A 27,734-nucleotide genomic window follows, 5' to 3' on the forward strand; every position below is an offset into this window, starting at 1 on the left:
ACTCCAAAATGACTCTTAGTGGCATATTTAAAAAAATTAAAAGCAACATATGTATATCTAAGAAAAAAACAAAGAAACTTCTGTGTTGTTCAGATCAATTAAAAAAATAATAAAGCTGTGCCAATGATTGTCACAAATAGTAATGCCTAGATAGGCATGCTCAGATCATCAGTATCATACCCTGTCAACACAATATTCCTCCAGTTCATGCCATTTGTCTTTTGCATGATGTATATGCCGTCAAATTAAACATGCTACCACAAGCTAGTACCATCAGGCCAAATAGGAGAATAAAGTCCCAGAGCAAGAATTCTGCAGGATCTCTAAACTTTATAATTTGATCCCAGAGAGCTGCAAAGCTTATTAAATCTTTTGTTTCTTCAATCCTCATAACAGACTTTAAGAGGTGGGGGGGAGGAGGGAGTAGAGAGAAGCAGCCTAGTAGACATTGCTCTGTTGTCTTGCTTTGTCTCCAATAAGCTGGAGTTCCACGTTCAGAGAAGGATTAGCGGGAGAGAAAAGTTAAGGAGGATGGCTATAAAAGTAGTAACAAAAGGAGATTTAAAATAGGATATCCCACCTGCCATAATTTTATAGGCTTTATCTTTTTATTCTCATAATGCTCCATGCAACACTAATCAGTTATCTATTGGAAACTTCAAGACCTACTGAAAAGCCTGGCAGGGTATTTGGCTTTCAATTCTTCTACTCTGTTTATTCTCAATACAAGTATGTTCAACAGCCTTAGAAAAAGCCCTTGAACAAGAACAGTCACTTAGCAATGAAATGTAAATTACTGACATGGGCTGCAGCTTGGACTTGCCACTGCTAATGAGTGCAGTAAAAAAGGGAAACTGCATACTAGATTACTATAACCTTTTCACTTAACCCTATGTGTGCTGAAAGATACAATTCAGTCCATATCAAGAAATTCCACACAGTAGCTTTTTATTTATTCCAGTAATTCATATAATGACTGCTTATCAGACTCTCGGTGGATTACATTATAACATTAAAACACGACGTAACAAACAAACAAAAATTTCTAAAAAATGTTAGTTGCTATCCCCCAATTAAAAGTCTTCCTCTCTGTATAGAAAAGGACTGTTTTTCACCATTTCTGAAGGGTAAAAGGAGCACAAAGTTGATTGAAGGCGCCAAGCTGTTGTGGAGCAAGGGGGATATCCCAACTCTCTTGACTGCTTACGGAGTGGGTATATTGGCTGCCTTCTGTTCTGGCTATAGAGTGTAGAATGGCTATGAAGTCCAGAAACAAGGATACAAGCCGTAAGAGGCTTGATAAGCAATCACTTGACACCACTGCAGCCTCTGTCAAATAGGCATTATTCTGCTGAACATACATACACACATTCTAATTAATGCACACCCTTGAATTCTGTGCCAGCTACAGATTTTGGCTTATCTAGGGCAGCTTGACATAAAGTAAAAGGCAATAGTCTGAGAGATGACAAGAGCATAGATCACTGTTGTTCGGCATTACTTGACCCAAGAAACAATGCAACTAGTAGACAAATTAGAGCAGGCCAAACACTCTTCTGGCCACAGCCTTCATATGTTCTTCTAGCAGTATCTCCAGGTTGTGCATCTGTTTCTTCAGGGGAAGTACAATCCTACCCAGAGCAATTTATGAAATGTGCATGGACACAACAGTAAGTCTGCCTTGCTGGGATTAAGTCTGTATGTTCTGTCCATATAGACATTCCACCAGCAATTGCCACTAGCTGCTAGGTAAAGATTTCTGCCATATCTCCTGCAGAAGAGCCTGGCCAAAGCCATGGAGGAGGAAAGCAAGGCTGGTTGTATCACCCTTCATAAACATCAGCTTAGTTCTAAAAAGAGAGGAGGAATCAGAAAGAAAATCAAACACTGATTCTCTTTGCTGTAAGGAGGGTGGGGGAGGAGGAATAAATTCTTTGATGATTGGAAGATTCTGAGGAATCTTTCAAGATTCTGTTGTTGTCCTTGAAAAAATAAAAGTAGAGTTCTAGTAACCTTTTTGCATTCTGTTTCCCAGCCTGTCTATCTGATTGGGATGACACCTCCTGCTTGGTGGGATGAGAGAATAAAACTGGTACTATCAGCATGTTGATATTTAACATAAACCAACAAATTACTTTCCCAAACACCTTCAAGTAAATGTAAAATAAAATGGAGTCTCTATAGCCCTCATCACAGAACTGCCCAAGAGCTCAATCCATTTCTTAAGTTGTTGTTACAGGAAGAAAAAAAATCAACAGCATTATGTAGGCTGCCTAGAGTTGCACAAAATAAAAGTGGGATATAAATCTAGTATCAGTCAATCGATAAGTGAATCTTCTCTTGCCCCAAAAGCACCAACTGGAATGGCACACTTTTGAAGGACTAGAACAACTATAAAGCAATGTCTCTAATCTCAAATTCTATAACAACATAACTCTGCTCACAAGTAAGCTTCACTAGATTCAATCAAGCTTATTTCCAAATAAGTATGTGCAAAATTGCATTTGCAGATAAAATAGCAGTTGGCTGCATTATTAAATCCTAAAGACAACCCGCTGAATTAAATATGTCCTCTTCTTTTGTTGGCTATATAATTATCTTGTCTGAAGTTATTGTGTACTTACCTTCCTCCTCAAAGGAAACAGGACAAAGACAATTTAAAGATTTTTGAACATAGTATTTTAATCTGAGTCTTCAAATTTAAATGTACTTTATAAAAGACATCCAAAAGACATGACTTAAACGGGGGGACTGAAGTATTTAAGTTCTTCAAACTTTAGACCAATAGATGTGATTTGTATATAAGCATGTTTGAAGATTAAGACGGTTACTGAAACTATTTCCAGATTCAGCTGGAAATCATTATCCTCTGATTATGTAAATTTACTTTCTATGCAATAATTTAGCTTTTAACTTTATCTTAGGAATTTAATTCTAAAATCAGTTTCCAGCATTGTACATTTATGTATATAATTCAGACTCCAATATTTGGAATATTTTTCCTACACCTATCTTTTTTGAAAATGGGCAATATATTTCCTGTATTATAAAAAGAAATTCTAAGCTAGCAGATCCATAAGATATATGTAATGGCTTGGTATCAGAACGGAACTGAGTAATAGTTTTCTTATTACACTTCACAAGATAGAGGCCTGCACTGACTAAGATTTAAAGCAGAATTAGGGTCTAATGCAGGGGTGTCAAATTCACGGCCCGCAGGCCAGATGCATCACGTACTGGTCCCGTTCCCGGTTTAGCAAAGGGGAAAAAAAGTCCCGATACCTCACATGATGATGCCGTGACGACACGAGTTTGACACCCCCTGGTCTATTGCCCTCTTCTGAGAGGGATCTCCAACCAATTATGAATGGGACTAAATCCATGCTGTATAAATGGCTCAGCCCCTTCTTTCTACCTGCTCATCACTTCTCTATATCAGAGGTCCAAATGGAAATTGCAGGAAGGTTTTAAAATTGGGCTCAGGGCCAAAAATAGAACTGATAGATTCAATTATAAAAATATATTTACCTTGGTTAAGAAAAATATTTCTATAATTTAAAATCATTTACATATATGCTTGTGCCAACTATACTCCAAGTTATATTTCAGTTTGATAAGTTGTACATAAAACAGGGAACTAATGAAGGTACATATATGGACCTATCGGTACATCCATGCTTCTCCAATGAAGTAACTTGAGTGTAAGAAATAATTCTTACAAAAAAATAGATCATAAAACCATAAATAAAAGAAGTCTGATTTCCTTCATTTATAGGGAAATGAAAAATCCTATTGACATATAGTGCTACTTGTCACTTTATGACATACAAATGCATATCCAAGAATAAAATGAATCCTGGCTGCATTACTAAAAATTCGGCCAAGAATACTGTCACCAATCTTACAATCCAAATCCTGAAAACCACCAGATTGCTAGGAAATGAGCCAGGGGGAAATAATGACTGCAAAATTGCCAAATTTGGCAGCTACATAGAACATAATAGCTTCACAACAACATGAACAAATGCTTTTGTTTCATTGTTTTATATTTAGGGAAATTGCCAACTAATGCCAGCCCTGGGACAGTGTAGTGGGAAAACCATTTGCTTCAGAATAAAAAAATACTTTCTATGAAAGTTCAAACCATCCAACTTCACACCTCCTTTTCTTCAATAAAAAAGAGGGTCAGTTTTTAGTATAATAAATTGGTTATTCAAATAAAGACTACACGTTGCACTAAAATGACAAGTTACTGCTTGGAAGCCAATTTAATGGATCAACTCATTCTACATTTAAGAATGGAGAGAAGCTTAGTAAAACTACAACAAAACTCCTACTAGAATTAGATTTCATTTGATGAGGGAGTAAATTTCATAAATAAATCCTTGTTTCATTAACAAGTAATATGTTCTTATTCTGAGGGACCGGGAGCTAATACTGACCTAACGTAAATGCTTTCCACGTTTCAAAGCCTGAGCAAAAGACACAGCTCAGAATACATAAGCAAGACCAAAGCTGGAAGCTGTTCCTCTTTTTTCACTGTGATTATTATGTTATGTCAACATATCTTATTTATATTTACATAGTCAATGTAAACGCCAAGAAAACAGTATTTCCAATAAGGGCAGCAATGAAACAAAATTTAGTTACACCTAATAAACTATAACTATTTGAAATACAATTCATTATCAGGGGCAGCCAATCTCCCAAGGCAAAAATGGATATATTAGCATATCATTGCATCTTGACATAAAGTTATGTATTAATAATTTTAAATGCAGGATGCAACTCATAAATATATACACCACGGATGAACTAATAGGGTTCTTCCTAATTTTTCTAAGTGCCCCCAATGCTACTTGCCACTCAATGCTGTGCACTTATTGCTGTTTTCCATTACAAACATGGACCCACCATTTTTACATAGCACCACTTCCAAGCCTAATTATTATCATGGTGTGAGGTGCACTAGCCTTTTAACATACATAAGAAGCACAGCATGGTCATTTGGTAGAGTAATGTATGCATTTTCTCTCCCAATTCAACAAACATCACTAGGGAGAACTCTTCAAATTAAAAAAGCAAACATATGCAGCAGATTATTATGTATAAGCCCCTTGGACATTCAAGTATTAGGCATTTAGAAGCCACCTCAAGTTTCTGCATAAGTGTACAGATTTCCATTATCTTTTAATATCCCCTAAAAGAAAACTGCCTTTGGTGCAAGTATGCAGAACTGTCTCTGTTGAATATCTTATTAAGTACTAAAGACGATGAATGAAAAGGTGTGCACATTTAAATAGGACTCTGAATGTTTTTAAAAGGATATTAGGTATTTTATGGGCTGAAAACACTCTACACCCTCCTGTCTTATAAAAACATGTGGATACCTGAAGCTCAGCATGAGAAAAGGATGAGACACAAAGTGCAACTTCATGAGTACATAGCTTGCTTCAGCTCTGGTAAACTGCAGATTACAATAATGCATTTTATGCACTATGCCTTTAAAAGCTATACAGTATCAGATTACCAACTGGGCCTTGGTGTTATAGTTACATTATATGTATGCTTTCCGACTGAATTATTTCCAAACTGCGGCAAATCAAAATGCTGGGTTTTGATCACTGAAGCTGTTTATAATGTATCTGAGGAATTATTTGTTTGTTTGTTTTATTTATTGGCCACCCATCTTACCATAGGGTAACTCTGGGCGGCTTACAGTCACACACACACACATACACACACACACACACACACACATACACACTATATCTGTCTGTCTGTCTGTCTGTCTGTCTGTCTGTCTGTCTCTCTATCTATCATCTATCTATCTCTATACCATAGATAAAACATAAATAATTAACATTAACATTAAAAACTGAGAGCAGGCACAAAGTGGCGGGAGGTGGAATTACTCCATCAACTACCTCCACTGCGCTGTTGCCCCAAGCGATTTTTATCAATGTGCACACTCTCTCTACCTCTACTATCTAAAGAGGTAAATTACCAGCAGATTATGACCCTATTTGTAACAACTCTTGATCCTGAATGCTCTCCCTAGAAAAATTGGTCTAGCTTCTTCTTTGCTGGCCTTTCAGCCCCTAATGGAATGTTATTTTTCTGTTTTTAATTTCAGTCCTTCTAATTGTTTTATGGTAATGTGTGCTACCTGCTCTAACATATGCCAGTGAAACATGGAAACTAACCTCACAATTGATACAAGTGCCATGGAAAGACATGTACTCAGCATTACAAGACAAGATAGAAAGACTTGCACATGGATTAGAGAACAAACAAAAGTATATGATATCATCAAGAGAGTAAAAGAATTGAAATGGAAATGGGCTCATCACATAGCAAGAAGAACTGATAGCAGGTGAACCAAGGCAGTCGTAGAATGAATCCCACTTGATAACAAGCGTCCACAAAACAAGATGGATTGATGACATCAGCAAGCATTGTGGGCCCAATTGGCAAATGAAAGCTCAGGATTGTATTGGTTGAAAACATGCAGAAGAGGCCTTCATCCTGCAACGGCTAGACAATGACTAAAATGATGATGATGATTAATCGTTTTATGGATCCTTTATGGATGTTATATGGCTTCATAGCTTTCAGCCATCTTATTTTATCTGATTTGTAAAATTTTTATCCTAATTTGGAAATTTTAAGGACAATTATTAAAATATGTTTAAACAATTATACAGCAACAATGAAATATTTTCTATTTTCTCTGCCACCCCAAAGAAAAACATGAAAACATTAAAAAAAAAACCAAGAAAAAAGATTAAAAAAACCAAAAAAATCAGAGTATGACAAGACCTTCCCTCCAACCAAAGTAGCCATCAGAGGACCAGACATTAATATCCTGATACACAATATCTCGCTTTTGCAAAGTATTGGCTAGTATGATATTCAAAATGAGGCCCAAGCAGAGCATATGCTTCAATTATCCTCTTCTACTTACGAATCCAATGAATAAGTAACTTTTCTACCATCTGAATCTTCTCCCACTTTCCTTTAATCCAGATAAAGGAAGGAGACAGAAAGAGTAGGAAATTAAAACACCATCACAAATTATGATAGAGGAAAATCTTTGGATGGAAAATGACAAAACCCCTCCCAAGTTGCAGTCACATCAATTAAGATAATGAAAAAAGAGGCAGAACAAATATTATTATTATTATTATTATTATTATTATTATTATTATTATTATTTAATCTTTAGTGAGATTCACAGCCTTTGAGGCTGGTTAATAGCTCAGCAGCTCGAGTCCTAACCAAGGACCTAGGAACTGTTAAGGTATCGTCGGAGGATGTAAGCTGTTCCGAGTAAGGTGGTTTTTTGTAGTCAAAATGTTCAAGTCCGGCAAATTTAGAATTTCTAAATAGGGGGGTAGCCCTTTGGGTATTGCTCCAAGGGCTCCAATTACAATCGGGACAACACACGATTTCTTTTTCCACAGTCGCTCAACTTCAATTTGCAAGTCCTGGTACTTTGTGATTTTTTCTTGCTGCTTATCTTCAATCCGTGCATCACCAGGTATTGCAATGTCAATGAACCATACTTTTTTCTTTTCAACTATTGTTATGTCAGGTGTGTTGTGGACCAAGTGCTGTCAGTCTGAATCCTAAAGTCCCACAAGATCTTGAGTTTCTCATTCTCTAAAACTTTCTCAACCTGATGTTCCCAGTGGTTTTTGCTGTACTCAAATCCAAACTTCTGGCACAATTTCCAGTGAATGATCTTAGCAACAGATCATGGCGTTGTAGGTAGTCAGTTTGTGAAATTTTGCTGCACCCACTGATCAGGTGGTCAAGTGTCTCATCTTTCTCATTGCAGAGGCGACATTTGCTGTTGGTGGTAACATGTTGAATTTTTGCCTTCATGCAGATTGTGGCTAGGGCTTGTTCTTGAGCTGCCAAAATAAAGCTTTGTTTCTTTTTTCAGTACTCCTGATCTTAACCAGTTCCAAGTTAGTTTCTAGTCAGCTTTGCCTTCAATACTTTTCAAGTATTGGCCATGCAGAGCTTTGCTTTTCCAATTTTCAGCTCACTGCTCTATTATTTTTTTATTATTTTTTTATTATTATTATTATTATTATTATTATTATTATTATTATTATTATTATTATTATTATTAATTGTGCCATATTGCCCATCGGACGTTGGTGATCATATTGGCAAATATTAGGGAAGACAAATAAGTTTTAGGAGGACAGAGAAAAATTAGATGAAAAATAAGAGCATTGAACAGGAAAAATAAATGCATGTAGCAACAAATAATACTGTAGATTTGGATGACAGAAAAGAGGACTTGGAAAATGAAACAAATATTGTAGTACAGAAAAGAATAGGGATATACACTATAAGAGGTTAAGGAGATAAATAAAATATACCTAGAGGCAGGCCATTCAGCAGTTGTGCCAAACAAATCTTGAAGATATCAGTTAGTTATAGAACGATCTGTAAAATATTAACTGGATACAGTGGAACCAAGCAGGTATCTAAAATTCTATGTTTCTATTTTATCAATAGTATACAGTTCCTGCTCCACTAGAGCATAGGTTCCATCTTCATTCAAGCTGATGTGGATACTGCACTTCCACTGAATGAAGAAGTACAGTATTTTCCCAGTAGAAAAATAGCTCACATAAATCCTAAATCCTGTACTACAGCAATCCCCAACCTTTCTGACTCTGTTGATCGGCAATAGCGGTGGCAGGGGGGAGGGGCTGGTTTCGTATGCGCAACTCAATCCTGCACCTGTGCAAATGGAGCTTTGAGCGCTTGCCCTTCGCTTGCATGGCCCGTTTCTTATCAGGCCACGGACCAGTACCAGGCCGCGGACCAGGGTTGAAGGTTGAGGGCCTCTTCTGTACTAGATGCTATTATGATGCTTTATAAGAAACTCAAGAGGGTAAACATATACAGTATAATACTCCTTCCTCTTCTTTTTTCCACAAAAACAACCCTGTGAGGTGGGTTGTTCCACTTTTTCATCATATATTTCCATATTTTAACTGAATTCACAGGAAACTGTCAGGAAATAGGATCAATTTCACTTTCCTGTTCTACTTAACCATAGCAATAATAATGGTTGAAATGCAAATTTGTATATAACATTTAAAAAGCAATAATAGCTATTATGCCATGAAAACCATTCAAAATGCCTAACTGGATCATACCATTATTAGGACCAATCCAACTTTCAAGTGCTACAGATTTCTTTTACTTGGCAAGATGTTTAAAAAAGGAAAAGATAAAGTAACAAGGGAGTCTAGAACTTAGGCTAAAATTTTCAGCCACGATCTCTGTATTTAAAAAGTCTCAAGGTGGCCTTACAGTCTGCAAGCCACCATCAGCTGATACACCCAGCATTCAGAAACAAGCAAAGAAAAAGATGTTCTCTCCTGCTCTGAAGAAAAAAGCAATTTAGTCCCAAATCTGCCTCTTACTCTGGCAGGTCATATCACATCGCAGAAATAAAGAAGCATTACAGTATTTAGAAAAGCTGAATGTAATTTTGATGATCCAATAGATCAGTGATGGTGAACCTTTTTGGCACCAAATGCCAAAAATGGAGTGTGTGTGCGTGCACATCTGGGCCGGAAACCGGAAAAGGAGTTGCCCAGGGCGCATGCGCACGCCCGAAAACAAACTTCCGGTTTCAGCTACTGAACTTCCAGTTTCAGCCAGCTACCCTTCCGGGTTTCTGACACACATGCGCACGTGACGATCAGCTGGCTGGCGCGCATGCTCACACTGGAAAACGGAAGACCAGCTAGAAGATCTTCTAGTTTACAGCACTGCTGCATGCAAAAAGGCCAGCTGATTGTCGCGCAAGCATGCGCACCAGAAACCCAGAAGAGGAACGGGCATTGCCACGCTTGCCAAGTGACATGGCTCCGCGTGCCACTTCAGGCACGCATGCCATAGGTTCGCCATCACGGCAATAGATAAATATTAAGTCAAATTAATTTTACCTCTAAGTCAAATGAATATAATAACAAAAAGAGTGCAAAGGAAGCATTTCTTTTGTTGCTCTCCCCTTTCTCCCACCAACCCTTTGGGGGCGCTTTTTTTTGTGTGCATATTTTGGGGAGTTTAATGGACATAATGAATGAGAAACCTTGCAGGTCACTCAGACAACTAATTTTACCCCAAAAAACCCTGGTGTCCATTTTTTGAGAGCAATTCTCAACATCTCACAGAAAGCCTATTAAAACCCCCACTGTTCTGGAAGTTCTACACTCAAATCCAAATCTTCACTCAGCCCAAAATAGAAATAGCAATAGCACTTAGACTTATATACCACTTCATAGTGCCTTACAGCCCTTCTCTAAGCGGTTTACATAGTCAGATTATTGCCCCCAACAATATTGTCCTCATTTTACCAACCTCTGAAGGATGGAAGGCTGAGTCAACCTTTAGCCAGTGAAGATTGAACTCCTGGCAGTGAGCAGAGTCAGCCTGCAATACAGCATTCTAACCACCACGGCTCGTAAAAATTCACTCACAAAAGGTGTGAGTGAATTCATTTCCTAAAAATATAAGGAGGAGGAGCTATTGCATCATTCTGAATATCTACTTTATAAAAGGCCTTTCTCATCCAGTGTACATAACACCATCCCAGTATAGTGCATTGGTTGGTAACCTAGGTGCTGCATGCTGTTGCAAATGCTTCTGGACACACTGAAGTTAAGCATCACAAAAAATAAACTGAATAACTACTATACTGACGGGGTTATATTCACAATTGTCTTTTATAATATTCTAGTTAGTTGCAAAAATATATTTTGTAACGTATTAGTGAATTCCTTATTTTAGGGAATGCATGTACTGCAAAATTGGGAAATCGACTAAATCATGTCCTAACACAATTAAATTGTTTATTTTGTTTTTGACAATTAAATCAAGATTTAAATCTTAGCCAATATCTTCCACGCAAAAAAGAACAAGTTGCTTACTTAATGGAACTTATTTGATAAATATTACAATCTGGTTTCTGAATTACAGTATGTAATATATATATTATATATATTTATATTATATAATATATATATGTAATATATATATTATATATATTACATATTATATATATATTCTTTATATATATATAAAGAAATAAAGGGAGACTAGTATAGATCTATTTCAAGCTATTTAGCTCTCATCAGCTAGCCATATCCTTACTTGGGTTCGAACTTGGGCTTCCTGCATGTTAGGCATATATAAATATATAAACACACACACACACACACACACACAAGATTATATATATGTGTGTGTGTGTGTGTGTATAATATATTGGCCCCCACGGAGAGGGCGTGTAACTTGGGTGTCCTCCTGGACGCACGGCTGTCTTTAGAAGAGCACATGACGGCCGTGGCCAGGGGGGCTTTCTATCAGGTTCGCCTGATACGCCAGTTGCGCCCCTTTCTGGATCGGGACTCCTTATGCATGGTCACTCATGCCCTCGTCACTTCCCGCCTGGACTACTGCAATGCTCTCTACATGGGGCTCCCCTTGAGGAGCACCCGGAGGCTCCAACTGGTGCAGAATGCAGCCACGTGGGTACTTATGGGGCGACATGGCGCTCCCATGTAACACCTCTCCTGCGCGAGCTGCATTGGCTTCCAGTGGTCTTCCGGGTGCGCTTCAAGGTACTGGTTCTCATCTTCAAAGCGCTCCATGGCTTAGGGCCCGGTTATTTACGAGACCAGCTTCTGCCACCGATAACCTCCCACAGGCCAATACGCTCCCACAGAGAGGGTCTCCTCAGGGTGCCGTCGGTCAGGCAATGTCGGCTGGCAACCCCCCGGGGAAGAGCCTTCTCTGTGGGGGCACCCACCCTCTGGAATGAGCTACCCCCAGGGATACGACTGATCCCGGACCTCCGAACCTTTCGCCAGGCTCTAAAAACATTCCTATTTCGGCAAGCCGGGCTCGCTTAACATTTTTTATTGGTGAATTTTATGGGTAAGGGGTTTTAAATTGGGGAAAGCCATTAGGGATTTAATTTTGTTTTAAATGTATTTTAATGTTTATATTGTATGTTTTTTAATCTTGGCTGTTCACCGCCCTGAGTCCGTCGGGAGAGGGGGCGGTATAAAAATTTTAAAAATAAAATTTTATATATATATATATATATATATATATATATATACATATACATATACATATACATATACATATACATATACATATATATATTATTATATAATCTTCAGGAAGTAGAAGCAGTAACATTCATTTTTATTTTATTATTGTTATATTTTTACTCTGAAAATTTCCATATAATAGCACTTTAGCACATACATTGTCTGCAGATATTCCAATAATCCATGTCAGTAGATTTTTCCCCCACTGTTTGGTGAGTTAGCTATTTTTTATTTCAGCTGTAGCTCTTACCAGACCAACAAATAGCCACTGAATACAAGAGTACATAGACATTATGACTGCATATATTCTTTGGTTCTTAGCTATAATCTGGTGTCTATTATTCTCCTTCTAATCAAAATGCGGAAAAAGGAGCATTTTACTTTGTAATAAATAAATGAATACATAAATGTGCTTATAATTATTACTTCTTCATAATCTGGCCTTCTGATCAAATGCTTCAACAACGTTAATAACAACATGAAATCCAAATTCAGTAGAATTTATATGTAGGTATGTGGACATAAATCTATTATGTTAGTTGCTCAGATACATTGACTGATACTTTCTAGGAAATACATAAATAACATTGTAAAAAACATAATATTCATGACAATGAGTACCAATTTTTTAAATCCATCTGAATGCAATAGTTCAGAGGCAATATTATAATAAAATTAAACAGAATATAATCAACAATTTATCCCAGACATCTTTGTATGATTTCTGAAGTCACAATTCTTTTCAAAAGTAGTTATTTCCAAATGATAGTCTATGCTAAATTAGCAAATGTCATTATTTTTTGTCCCTAGATAATTAATTTGTTTCATGGGAAGCAAGTTAAATAGCCCAAAGAAGGAAGGAATTAATCCATGGATACTATATAGTATTTTTTTTACTAATTCATGCTAACTTTGTTGTTGTTGCTGCTGCTATTGCTTAAAAAAAAACAAGGTGCAAAACTTTCACCACGCATAGGAAGCTTTAAATAAATATATTTTGGATTTTTAAAAAATAAAATGAAGCTTTACACGATCGCAGCTGCTCCCCCACCCCCAAGAGTCATAATTCATGGGGAACCTGCTTTCTTTCCTCTCAACTTTCATTCCTCTCCAGTAAATGCTGGGAAGGTGGGGGAGGGAGAGAAGAAGTAATTTTAATCTCTGATTTCAACTTCAGTGTATAAATCATACCACTAATAAGATATATACCATAGTCTGCACCTATGTACAACATAATTTCTCTGAGGAAATAACTGTAATAATTTTTTAAAATTACCAAACGCTTGGAGAATTCTTTATTTTCTGAAAGGAATCCATATCCTGGGTGAACCTTAAAAAAATAAAAGACAAAATTAAGTTTTCTAATGCCAGGCGTGCAGAAGCTTAATTTTCACGCTATATACTCAGCTTTTACTTTATATTAGATGAATTTATTCTGCTGAATCATTTATTTTGAAATTCATTGTGAAAAAATATCTATTTGAAATTTTTGCACTAATTACATTAAAAAAAACTCAATTCATCTACTATATCTAGCACCCTTAGGCCCAATTTACATATGTGGCACCTTTAAAAAAATAAGCAAAAAGCATATCAATTTACTTAAAATTACATAATAAAGCAGGTCTCCCAACATTACATGATCTGTGTGACATCATGCCAGGTCACATATTTCTGATTTAATACTCTGCATGTAAGTGTGTACAGTTAATTTATAGAGAACACCTAACATATATATTTTAGATACACTAAATATGGATCGGCCTAGTTGAAAACATTAACCTTCAAAGAAATAGATATTTTACTAGTTTTCTATTTATTTTATTTCCACTTAATTAAACCATTCCCATAATTCATTACATTTCTTTCAACATAACCTTTTCCACACCATTCAAGTCTGTAATATCTCTGCTTTACCAAGTTTAGAGTTTGTTTTTCTCTCTAAATCATTTTCTTAACTGTTGCTTCACCCACATTCGTAGCTATATCATCAGTATGAATGCAAAGTTTCAAAGAAAACAGAATATAAAATCTGTAGACTGAAATAAAATGTCAACGTGCCCCTACACCAAAATAATGAATACATTATGCAAATCTCTATACAACAAACAACACTTCATATAATTACAAAACACAGCAATGTGAAAAAATAATCAGTTTCATAATTTGAATCATATGTAAATTCACAACTAAGAAAATATATGCAGTGAACTAAAGATGAAAGCCTGAACTATTTTTATCTCTATTAAGTCTTCTTAACTAACAATGTAAACATCTGCAGTGTCTGTTGGCTAATTAATGTTGTTTGCCATTTTTCCACCCCCTCCCCCTTTGCAAATGCGCCATACTGAAACATTTATTTCAAAAGAAATGATAATGCTAATTGAGACACTCCAGGGTAATTGCTGGTGTTGGCCGACTCCCATCCCTCGCATTTTATTTAAAGATGCTTTTGCATTCAGCGGTTCTGAAGACCACATTTGCATTCAATGATGCAATAACAGCCCTAAAAGTATGTTGTTGTTGTTGTTGTTGTTGTTGTTTAAAAAAACAAACATTCCTATAAAATTTTGAATCTAGTCCTAATTCAGCAGAAGAAACAGAATAGATGGAACTAATATGAACACTGATCTACTCCAATACATTTCATCAGTAACACAATACATTTAAAAATAATAACTGGATGTACCATGTATTTCCACGCAAGTGTTTTGCCGCGTGCACATTCTCACACAGGCGAGATCATAAAAAAGTTTGAAAATAAAACTATTGTTAAAAATAAAATCACACGCTATTGTAGGGAAGATCCAAACAAGAAGCTATGGCACAGAAAGGGTTAGTGCTCTAAACTAATTGGGATTTTTTTTTCCCCAGCAAATTTGGAAATGAACTGAAGCTGCTCCCTGGTGTGAAAGCTGAATCCAGCAGCCACCTGCAGGATCAGCGACCGGCACTGCCAGATGCTACAAAAGCCTTTGATTTCCAGTAGCAATTTCGGCCACATTTAACTCTTGTGACATGAACTAAACTGAAATAGCATATTCAATCATTCTTCACCTCACTTTTTTTTAATCTTTAAATACAAACTCTAGTGTCCTTGCTTTCTATATATGAAACAGCTGCAGAGGAGAGATTCATTCAGACTCACAGCTTGGGCCCGCGTTTTTTTAATGGCTTCCATGATAGCATCCATGTTGAGGTAGCTTTTACTAGTGGGAGCTGGGCCAACACAGACTGCTTCATCGGCCATTTTCACGTGGACCTGAAAAGACAAAATGACTACATTTTAATATACATGTGCCAGCCAATGTTTACTTCTATTTCCCTAAGCTATTAATGTTTAAGGAATAAAAACCGATACAAATGGCAAGTGAATACATTGTGTAGATTATATGCACATATAAATCCCAGCACTCAAAATCAGATATACAAGAGAAGGATATAGATATGGATAATGAAGACAGGTATACACTGTGCAAATAAGGATATACAACAATAAATTTCGCTTTATATTGAAGCACAAGCATAAGGACATTATGCTAAATTCAGTGATATTTAGAGAATACACACACAAATACAAATCTGAATTTGTACACTGATCATCTATATGTAAATTCAGAGTCTAAAACCATTTTGTTAAATGTAACAGCCTAATATCTTACTACTTAACAACAAACATTCACGGCTAGTTCCATCTAAGCAGGCTCCCCAGGAAGTTGGGGATAATTAGAGTGAATTGAATGAAGGGATGCAGTGGTGTCCCTGCACAGCATCAGGTCAACTCCATGCCCAAATTAAAGCATATGACTAAAGAGTTCAATATCACTACACATGAACCAGAAAATCTTGAGATTTTTTAAAGCAACCTTAGATTCCCAAATTCATTCTGATCCTTTTTCACACAGACTATTGTCAACTATATTATTTCCAAGCAAATCTGAGCAATAAGCAATAGCTAAATAAAGTTTCAGAATCAATTTTGAAAAAAATACATGTTCTAAAACAGCTTATTTGTTTTGTATTTTAAAGACACTTGATCTTTTTTTAGAAATGATCAGTAAACATGTCATTGTAATAATTAGAAATGGAGAAAAGGCTTCCATTACTTTTATTAAATAAACAATATTTAAAATATTAGATAATATTCAATGAAGCATTGTAATGTAGTTATTTCATTTTTTTATTTATAGTCTATGACAGAACTAAATGTAAGATAGTAATGGAAGTTAAAATTACATTTAGCAGCAAGTTCTTTTCATGAATTTAAATTTGTAATAAGCAACAACATCCAAATGTCAGACATCTGTAAGTATTAAAGAAGCAAAAGAAAATTTAAAGACTTGAACACTAAACCTAGTATTTATTCTTATCAAAAGATATCTTAAATAGCTACTGAACTTAAATATAGATCTTGATGAACAGTTTATTATGTTACAGTATTGCAATATTCAAGTTCCTTAGTTACTCCAATCAGTAATAGACAATGCTACCATTCAAATGTTAATATATTCTGCATAAGGTTTATAAAATGCTATCCTTAACAAATATATAATTTTTCATTACAATGTAAGATACAAGAATCATATAAATATGCATTTTTTCTGAATTTCTCTGAAATTAGTATTTTTATTTTTATATTTTTTCTCATCTTAGTCAAAAAGTGGTAAATGATGCTTTAACTTCACTACTCTGATTTTTAAAAAATAGATGTATTCTTAATTATGAAAACAATCTAAGCAGCTTGGGAAATGCATATAACTTCAATATGCATTCCATTTTCCAATTATACAAAAGCTTAGGAGAATTTTCCCACTAAATTTTTAAAAAATGATCCACTGGCAATGATACCATTATACAATTCAAAAAGCATCCTAAATGATGTAACATTCAAAGCAGGATTGTCTACTGCAGTCCTTTGTACCCTTTTTAACTGCTGAAACGATTATTTTATTCTGAAATTAAAAATGATCCTATATTCATCTCCATTCTATTTTTACTCCAACAAATAATTGACATTTTTAAGAATGAACTTCTTCCCTTCTATTTCACCTGTACACATCTATAGTCAGTCCTCTCTTGCAGAGAGGAGGAAGAGGAGGAGAAGAAAAAAACAAATATTTTGCTAAAATGTTTTTAGAGTTTATTTATATTAGAATTAAAATTTTAAACTCTGCCTTTCTATACTGTGATAGGTTAAAACAACACAGCAAAAAAAAAAAAAATTAAGACAATATATATTTTCCAACACAATAAAATTGCAAATTGCAGCCAATAAGGACAATAAATGTATCAGTAAAGTTATGGGACCTGTAAATTAAAAAAGTCATGAAAATGGAGAAAAGGCTTCCATTACTTTATTAAATAACTATTTTAAAATATTAGATAATATTCAATGAAGCACTTGCAACATAGTTATTTTCATTTTTTTAATTTGTAGTCTGACAGAGCTAAATGTAAGATAGTAATGGAAGTTAAAATTATATTTAGTGGCAAGTTCTTTTGATGTATTTAAATTTGTAATAAATAACAACATCCAAATGTCAGACAAATAGAATAAAAAGAAGCAAAAGAAAATATAAAGACGTGAACACTAAACCTAGTGTTTATTCTTATCAAGAGATATCTAAATAGCTACAGAACTTAAATATAGATTTCGATGATGCAGTTTATTATGTTACAGTATTGCAATATTCAAGTTCCTTAGTATGAATAAACAAAACATCATGCAAAGTTTACAAGAAGTCAAGACACACCACTCTGTGAAAGCCATTCCACCATCTAGGCACCATGGTCTCATTCTTCCACTATTTTCTCTCCCCCACCCCCCACCCCCTTATTGGGGCAACACAAAAGCTCCTGAAATTGACAACATTCAAACAATATTCAAGCAAAGGAAAAAAATTTGGGAAGAAGCAATAGCAGAAAGACTCCAATTAATCAGGAAGGGGAAAAAAAGCCAAAGATAGCATCCTTAACAAACATATTGACAAAACTGGAACAAAATTAACAAATGATTCTTTTAACTTTTATGAGCCATGGTGGCGCAGTAGTTAGAATGCGGTATTGCAGGCTAATTCTGCTGACTGCCAGCAGTTCGAACCTGACCGGCTCAAGGTTCACCCAGTTTTCCATCATTCCGAGGTTGGTAAAATGAGGACCCAGATTGTTGGGGGCAATATGCTGACTCTGTAAACTGCTTAGAAAGGGTTCTAAAGAACTATTAAGTGAACTATTAACTATTAACTATTAAGAACTATTAAAGTATGTAAGTCTAAGTGATATTGCTATTGCTATTAACTAGTTTTCAACTGCAGCCTGGTCATAGTTTGTGTAAGTTTGTGTATTCTTTCCAAGGGAAGTCCCAATGCAGAAATCCAATATGGAGGTAACAATTCTCAAATAGCTATGACTAAATCAGACAAAAATGAACTAATAGATGAACTGGGATATCAAATTAAGTTAGTTGGAAGCACTCTTGGCTACTATTCTCATCTGTACATCCAAACTGATGTTGTTATTTCTAAATAATTACAATTCTATCAAGGTCAAGTTGAATATGATTTACAAGTTGATCAGACACTTCAAATGATAATATTTATTTTTAGATGAATTAAATGTTTAAACTAAACACCCTAACTCATGCTGTCTCTGCATGAGTAGGTTATAGAAAGAAGACAAAATGTTTCTATTTACAGCAACCTCCAATTTTAATCTCAGAAGTCAGCACAGAAGTTAGATGAGGGAGAATATAAATAGAGAAAGGTCATCCAGTGAACTTTAGGATGGAAGAGGTGTAAACCTATAATAATCTCCAATAATCAACAGTCTAACCAGTGAAATACAGAGGATTTTAAATTTGACAGCACTAACCAGCATTTCATGGCAGAAAATCTTCAGAAAGACTATTGCAAACAGCAGAAATTAGATCATTAGGTATACGTTAGGATGCCAATATAACTCTGATTTACTTATCTAGAATATTTGGAAGTTGCCTTTGCAGCTGTCCATAGAAACTGACAAAATACATAACCAATATGGAATGCCGGATGGCACTTTACCATTTTTCAGTGGAGAAAATTCCTTTCAACACACTTTAGCACTTTTCAAAAAAGGCAATTTCTGAGTTTTAATTAATTATTTTAATTAATTTAATTTAATTATTTTAGATAAATACAATCCAAGAAATCAACAAATGACATGGTAAATTGACTCAAATCTATATATAAACAACAACAAAAATCTTTATGATTTCATTCCATGGGAATTTCAAATCTAAATGCCTATATTAAGTAAATTTCTATGAGTTACAAAATTTGCTATCTCCAAGATGAAAGATTGTAGCCTGAGGGCTTTGAAAAATTTGTTAACTTTAAATATCTAACTGAATAAAATTTTTACTTTATAATACTGATTTTTAACAATCACCAGTATCAATTATAGAATACTACGTGAAAACCAGAAGTATAGCTGCATTGTTAACAGTTCTGGTAACTCAATTGAGAGTTCTGATAAATAAAATTTTAAGTGTTATAGTAAAAAGTTAATAATAAAAAGCTCCATAGTTCCCAAAGTTTCTTTGATAGATGGTCTACATAGAAACCACTGCATAATTTATAGATAATTTACAGATTTTCAAAGCAAAAACTGAATCAGAAGAAGACAATAACAAGTCATATCCATCCTGTAGCCAAGAATATTAACAGGATGTATTCTATTCAACTCAAAAGCATCTTTAGTTTTTAAAGTAAACTCATTCATTATCTTTTGTAAGAGTTGAGTAAAATTTTAAGTATACTACTCCAAAGTGGAAATTAAGAAGTTGTACAAATCAATCTATCATTTTGCAAATGAATTTCACTGTGAGATTATCTATTTACACAGAGACCAAGTAGAAAACAAAATCTGATCAGATGCTTGGTTCACATAGCCAGAACTACCTGCCTTTACTATTTTAAATAACCATTTTTACATTTTAATTAGTTGATTTTTTTCTCCATTTGGTAGACGCTTCTTACATGAATCTAAATGCCTAATTAAAAAGAAATCCAGGACAAAGATCCTTCAGGAGAAATGAATGCTTGGGTCACCCACTGTTCCAGTTATGCAGAGTAGACTAACCCTTGGCACATTCAGGTCTTAAAGCAATGATTCCAACAACATTGCACCACACAACCAGTCTTCATTGCAACCCACTTTCACTTTTCATTCCTTTGTTCTTTTTCCAACATCAAAGGCATGAGTACTGTATGCATTATTCGATAAGCCTATTTTGAACATCAGCTGAAATCTTTCATAAGATTTCGTCAACCTAGCTATCTTTGGAGCTCACATCAACATTATAGAACAATGAAGGATTCCTCACCATAAAGTAGATGTATTTAATTTACCCAATGAGCATACTACTCCACAGCAAGACAAACCACAATTAGCTCATCCCATAAAATCAAGTTAAGGTTGCTTCTCGCTCTTATACACATCAAGGCACAGCGAAGTCTTGAATTAAAACTCAATTTAATGCAAATTACCTTCAAATCCACTGACTCAGCTATTAATTACATAAAGAGGTAGCACTGCCAAGCCTTGGTCAGAATACAAATCTAAACAGATTTAGTCATGCAGTGTTCAATACCAGACAATAACGTTGAAATCAAATAGCACTGATAAAGGTGATAGTTCAGAAAAATGACAGTGTGGATTTAAAAGTGCTTAATGCCTATATTAAGATTAAAAAATAGCCTCAGTCTTGAGATGGTGATTTCAAAAAACTCGTACAGACAAGAGATTAATGCTATGACTTTTAGGACAGCACTAAAAATCAGAATCGTTTCTGTTCGGCACCCAAGGTTTCCCTAAACAAACATACTCACACTTTCTGCTTTTGTTTTTGTTTTGTTTTTTAATATAAAGCTCTACTAATGAAAGAAGCTGAGACTCCATAATTTCTAAGTGGATATATTGGAACAGGCTTTCTCCTTGAGGTGTACCTCACATTGTAATTAAAGAAAGTGAATGTACTACTTTAGGATACCCTTGGGGTACCTAGTTGCATATGGCAGGGACTGTAATCTCTCCTGAATTCTGAACATTTCATAAATGTTTTTCTATGTAAGAATAAATTCCAGTTCCAATCCAATAGCTGCAAAGAGAAATCTGATTACTGTCCAAATAGAGCACACATTTAATGTTTTTCATACAATACTTTTTCAAAACTTTAATTGATCATTCCTTCTGCAGAACATCACACTATGACATCATGAACAAACTGTTCTTGAAACATATGACTTTAAACCTCAAGATTGCAAGTATTAACATGGGGAAGCTGCCCAACAATAATACCATGAACAGCTTTATAGAATTATATCAGGAAGAGGCATGTCTCCTGATCCCAAGAAGCTTATCACGATAATTTCAAAAAAGAAAGTTAATAAAAAGTAGTTAATAAAAACATCAACAAATGATGTAGGATATTACAGTATCAGCACAGGAAATATATAACATCAGACTGTACCCAGATTGGAATTAAAGCACATGCCATACAATTGTAGTGTATATAATTTAAAGAAAACCTACCGAAAAAATACACACAGTATGAGATTATCATGACATACTACATCCTTCAGAAAAGCTGAGGTAGTTTATTCCCAGCCTCAATAAATTATATCAAACTTCGCAGTTTTCTTCCCTTCAAAGTAAAAAGAGTTTCTAAAATTATATATCCATTAGGTCCTGGAGACTCCAACATCAATAAAGTTAAAGAGGAACTCAATAAAAAATAAATTAGGATCAACAGATAAAACCATTCATATTACCAAGAAAAAGTGGTGTATTATGCTAAGAAAGGAAACCCTTTGTAATGGGTAAAAAGTATTAATTGCCTAAATTTGCCTGAATAGCTCTCCCACTCTTTGTTGTATGCCTATAGAAAGAAGAGAGCAGAATGCTTTGTGTTATACAAGGAGACATACACACTCTCTCCAGTTTGAGAGATTCCAAGAATCTCTTAAAAGAGATGAAAAGAAGTAGCTTTATTGGATGGAATCTAACCCATCAATCTCAAGGGAAGACCTGACATTGACTTGCTCCCTAGCAAGGCAGAACTGCTATGGAGGTCTTGGAGAAGTCCCAAATGCCATATACAGAATCTGGATTTTACAGGTTAATCAAAGTGTATGTCACACAAAACCATGCTTATTTATAATCACTAATTACAAGACATAAACACCCATGTAATATATGCAGACTCGGTAATGGCCATGCATTGTTTGTGCAAGGGATATAGATAATTTGCTTCCAATCACCCTAGAATTAGCCATTTCCCTCTCCTCATGATAGGGTTTATTTGACATTTGGGTGAACTTTTATCCTAAAAGAGGCATACTGGATCAGTAGCTAATTTTCACATAAACATTGTCTTCTAAGCACTTTCACACATTACAAGGGATTAAAAGAATTCAGAGCTGTGGGAACACAAAGATCTTAAACTGTTTATACCAAAGCCACAAGAAAAGTCTATAAGCCTTTCCAAAGGATGGAATCCCACAATTCTAGTGCATTTGCTATCACAAAGCTCACTAGTCCTTTAAGGCAACAGAATATAGAGGAATGTTGGTGAACTTCTGATTTCTTAGGACTTCGCTAGTACGGCCTATAACAAGGGATGAGAGAAGCCCTTCTTCAACTAGATCTTAATAATGCTGCTCACTCTTACCTTAAGTATACAGAGAATTATAGGTCCACAGATAATTGTTTAGACAAAGATAGGAAACTTTCAGCAGACATTTTTTCCCTCAGTTCATTTCCACTGAAATACAATTGAAATACACTGAATTACAATTTCACAATTTTGTGAAAAATTGTGGCTTCATTTTAGAGCATTTTCCTATCTTGATAGCAATAACCTTTATTTATGGCTTTCATTTATACATTTAATTTATTTACAGTCATCATCAAATAAAATCTACAGATAAAAGCATAATAAATACCAAATAAATACCAACATGGACATAACTATAAAATGCATTCGCCAGTCTGTTTGTTTTCAAAACTTAAGAATCATTCTATCTTGATACCTTTTCAAAACAATGCCAGGACTGCCATCAATCTAACCTCCAGCAGAAGACAGGTAAGGCTGACAACCACCAAACACACTCAAAAGCCCCCTTTCTTTCTTTCTACTCAGGAAGGAATTCCAGAGCTGAGCATCAAGCAATGATTCCACCATATGGGGAAAAAAAAATCGTTAAATATATGGGTCCCATGTCATTTAAACATTTTGCACTCCATTGAAAAGCAATGAGGCAGCTATATGAAATTCTTTCAAGACTGGTGAAATATTCTGCATTATAGCAATACTGTCAAAATCAGACTGCACCATTTAGAACAACTTCATGCCATTTAGAACAACTTGAAGTTTGCAGGTGTCTTCAGAAATATCAATTACAGAAAGCTGTACATAATAGCATAATAGTAGGCTCACATACAGTGCTAAATTAGGGCTTGTTCAACCAGAGTTTATTGGATAAACCTCACTTGTCTAGCTTCATGATACACACTAAAGATAAAAACCATCTACACACAATACAGTGATTTAGAACCCAATAAATCACATTATGGCTTACAATAAAATTAAATCCAGATCACTCTCTCCTCCTAGGAGAAATCCTAGAATATCAACCAAAACTGATATAAAGTTCTGTAGTACAATATATAAACTTATATATATATAATCTATACAGTCTATACACTTATAGACTAAAACCATCAGCTTGCCTGTGGACCACAAATAGTGATGGAGCCGATCAAGTGACTGATTTGATTGGTTGTTGCTGCCAAGGGAGGTGGGGTGGGGTGGGATTTATTGGGTTTTTATTATCTGATAGATTTTTAAAATTTTGTAAGCTGCCCAGAGATACCAATGTGTAAGTTGGGCAGAAAATAAACAATAAAATAAATAAAATAAAATAATAAATAAAATGAAATGAAATGAAATAATAAAATAAAATAAAATAAAATAAAATAAAATAAAATAAAATAAAATAAAATAAAATGAATAAAATAAAATAAAATAAAATAAAATAAAATAATAAAATAAAATAAAATAAAATAAAATAAAATAAAATAAAATAAAATAAAATAAAATAAAATAAAATAAAATAAAATAAAATAAAATAAAATAAAATAAAATAAAATAAAATAAAATAAAATAAAATAAACTTCACCACGATTTCAACGAGACTACATTAAGGAGCCTTCTAACAACTCAGAACAGGTTCTTTAAAAAAGGATGAAATTCTATATTATAATTTAGACTTGCTTTTCTTTCTGGATACTATGTTTACTCAGGACTTCAATTTCATCAAGAGTTAAGCCTCAATTTACAAACTTTATCTAACCTATTTGTGAAATAAGACACCAGTTGAAAACTACAACCACTTCTTCTGATTCAGTTTTATTCAAGTTATTCTAATCTATTTCATGCAGTTAATCCTTTTCTTCTAAATTGCACATCAACTGGTGCTTATTTTAAACAAGCTAGTTTTCAGAAAATGCCAAATCACTATTCATAATTTTAAAACAAAAATAAAACCTTAGTTTGACAAGAATGTCAAATGGAAGATTAAATTTATAGATTTTTAAAAGAGCTATTTAGGAAAAATAACGCTTTAGAGCACTTTTAAAGACAATGTACTGTACGTATGTTTGTGTGTTTTATGTATAAATAAATAAAAGAACAAATAAAAGGAGAATTCTTATACAAATAAATAAATGAAAATTATTTTTCTCAGAAAACTGTCTAATGTCTAAGTATCTTTACCCATGTTCTTTGGCTGTAGTATTATTATGATATTTCTTATCTTCTTTACTATCCCTTCTTATTGGTATTATTATTATGATTGTTATTACTCTGTTGCTTTGCATGTACAGTGAGAGCTTCTGCACCGGAGATGTGTGTGTCTCTAACCACACTTGGCCAAATAAAGTATTCTATTCTATTCATGCAAGCAAAATTTATCAAAGGATTAAGGTTTATGTATAATTTGCATAAAAATGTTTACCAAGAATTACCTGTGCAACCTAACATCTAAAGCAAACTTTAAAAGTCACATGCACATTCTTTAAAAATGTTATGTGTACACATACACACATATGTATGTATTACTTATGGGGATATTTTTAAAACAGCACATAGGGTACACACTAAATCCTTTTTCAGGTTAGCAATTTTTCCCTATTTGCTAAATAAAGAAATATTCCCTGCCGAGGCCAAATGATTGGTTTCCCTATAACTCTAGAGGCCTTAGCTACCAGTCCCTTTAAGAAACTCTGACATTTTAACCTGCTGGGCTCACAGCACCCTTGAGGAGACTTTACTTGCAGTTTTACTTCTGATGCTGCTGACCACTAATACTGACTCCATAGATAATGGATTTCAATAACAATCTCCTACAGGTTAACACTTTTGAGCTGCATTGTGATACAGGTTTAATTAAGTTAATACATGATGGTCACAGTTTGGTAGGAAGTTTTTAATAAGTGCATACAGTAATAAAAATATGTTGGTGCTCGTCTATACAATAGTTTCAGTGAAAGTTTACCTACAAATACGAATCCATTCTGTGGATTTATGAGATGTTCATAAATTCATTCTTTTTTAATGAGTAAACTCAATGCGTTAATTTACTAACAAAAATATGTAGTGGCAGTTTCATGAATGACATGAAAGACATGAAAGACATGGTTTTGGCCTTCTTAAGTTTACCTGTTTTATAAACCAGGTTTATAAAACAGCCAACTGCACAAGGATTTGGAGCAGGATATGGTTCAGAATAACTTTGGCTGAGACCCGATTCTGGGGATCGCACCCAATACTAGGCCATGGCCTATTCCAAACCTGGCCACACAAGTGGCGGGACAGCGTGCACACACAGGTGTACACACACACACAGAGCTTGATGTGCGCAAGTTGAGCTGTGCGTGCATGAGTGTGTGCGCCGGTCCGCTGCTTGCACAAGTAGAGCTATGCGCGTACCTGCGTAGCTGCAAAGGTTGGGGACTGTTGGCTTAATGAAAAGACAAACTATATTTTAAAGAATAAACTTGTGCAACCATTTAAAATAATAAAACTGTAGATAGAAACCATATCATTTCTATAAATAAATTATGATAGATACATAAATTAATAAAATTAAAAGATTCCAACTGCTATAGTTTTACTGTGCCATTGTAACATCTGACACTGTATGTTTTCAAATATGGAATTTATAGTTTTTAAGTTTTAGAGATTTTTTATAACTGCTTACTTACATACTAAACTGGATGCAGAAAATAATTGTCTCAAAATCCCAAACCTTGACAGACAGTACAGAGAACAGAATCAGAAACCAGCATGGAAGCTATTTTAATATACTTCTTGATTAACTCATGACCCATCCACTTTTCCCACAGACATGTACTAACATGTCATAATCGTCATAATTCATTATCCCCACAGCTAACACACAAGCTCCTTGATAAGTACCCAACTCCCAGACAAGCATTACTAATACTAAATAATTCCCTTCAGTCTCTTGCTATTAGACTACAGACTCTCCAATTAAATATAATGTTGCTGATTAAACATGTTAACCATGTTTCTGCCAGGAATTCTATTCTCCTACCATCCAAATCGTATGGGAGGGATGTCCATAAATGGCAATTCTCAAAATACAGTGAAGTCATTTAATTAAAATCAATATCAACATAAATGTTTGATAAGAAAGATTAACAGTGGAAAGATAGCATTTAATATAAAAAACCTGCAAACTTCCTTTTTTAAAAATAGAATCACACACCTCTTTGAAGCAGTGTTTGTATTTCCGTTTTTGATAGGATTTTTTTAATGCTAAACTGAAAACATGATAAATGAGATTCCAAAGAAAATTGATAACATCAGTATGGTGTTTCACTGTCTTGACTTTTTTTAAAAAAAATTAAATTTATTGAGGATTTTACAGAGACAAAGCTAAAGATGGGTGGATACAGGGAAAGAAGGAAGGAAGATTTTGAAGTATGATTTCCAACCTTCTTCTCACCAGATATTAACAAATCTATTATCTTCTTCCTCTTAATGCTTCCAGAGATCCCTTCAGTCCCTTATTTATTATTAATTTATTTCAATCATTAAATCTCCATAAATTACCATTTTACTTGTTATTCTTCTTTTAGCAAAATGTCCATAAAAGGTTTCCAGTCTTTTAACAAAGCACTTGTTTTCTCCCTGGCCAGACAAGTCAGTTTTGCCAGTTCCACTAGTTCTGACATTTTTACAATCCATTCCTCCACTGTAGGAACTTCAATACTCTTCCATCATAATTTGACCCTAGTTTCATGAGCTGTGGTTCAAATCACAGTGACATGACTAAATCTAGCTTCTACACATGAACCCAATCTAATTCTGACTTAACTATTTAAGAAGCAGAGCAAGGTAAAATATGAATAATATTTTTAAAAACCTAAATAAAAAATAAAGAATACAACAGAAAAAAAGAAAATCAGGGTGAAAAACCATAACCTGAAACAATAATAGTTTCTCCA

The 27,734-nt window shown here is 34.5% G+C and overlaps 1 protein-coding gene across 1 annotated transcript in view; it reads right to left on the bottom strand.

Moving 5' to 3' along the window:
• PCCA (propionyl-CoA carboxylase subunit alpha) overlaps positions 1–27,734 on the bottom strand; it is a 223,124-nt gene that overhangs the window by 168,316 nt on the left and 27,074 nt on the right. The window contains exons 5-6 of the mRNA XM_070942919.1: positions 15,310–15,423; positions 13,438–13,491 (exon numbers count right to left, since the gene is read on the bottom strand). Of these exons, the coding sequence (XP_070799020.1) occupies positions 13,438–13,491; positions 15,310–15,423 (168 nt within the window). The remainder of the gene's footprint in view (positions 1–13,437; positions 13,492–15,309; positions 15,424–27,734) is intronic.

The sequence above is a fragment of the Pituophis catenifer genome, unplaced genomic scaffold (assembly GCF_029215685.1).
Source record: "Pituophis catenifer annectens isolate HBS135680 unplaced genomic scaffold, rPitCat1.0.hap2 SCAF_4, whole genome shotgun sequence".
NCBI classification, from domain to species: Eukaryota; Metazoa; Chordata; class Lepidosauria; order Squamata; family Colubridae; genus Pituophis; species Pituophis catenifer.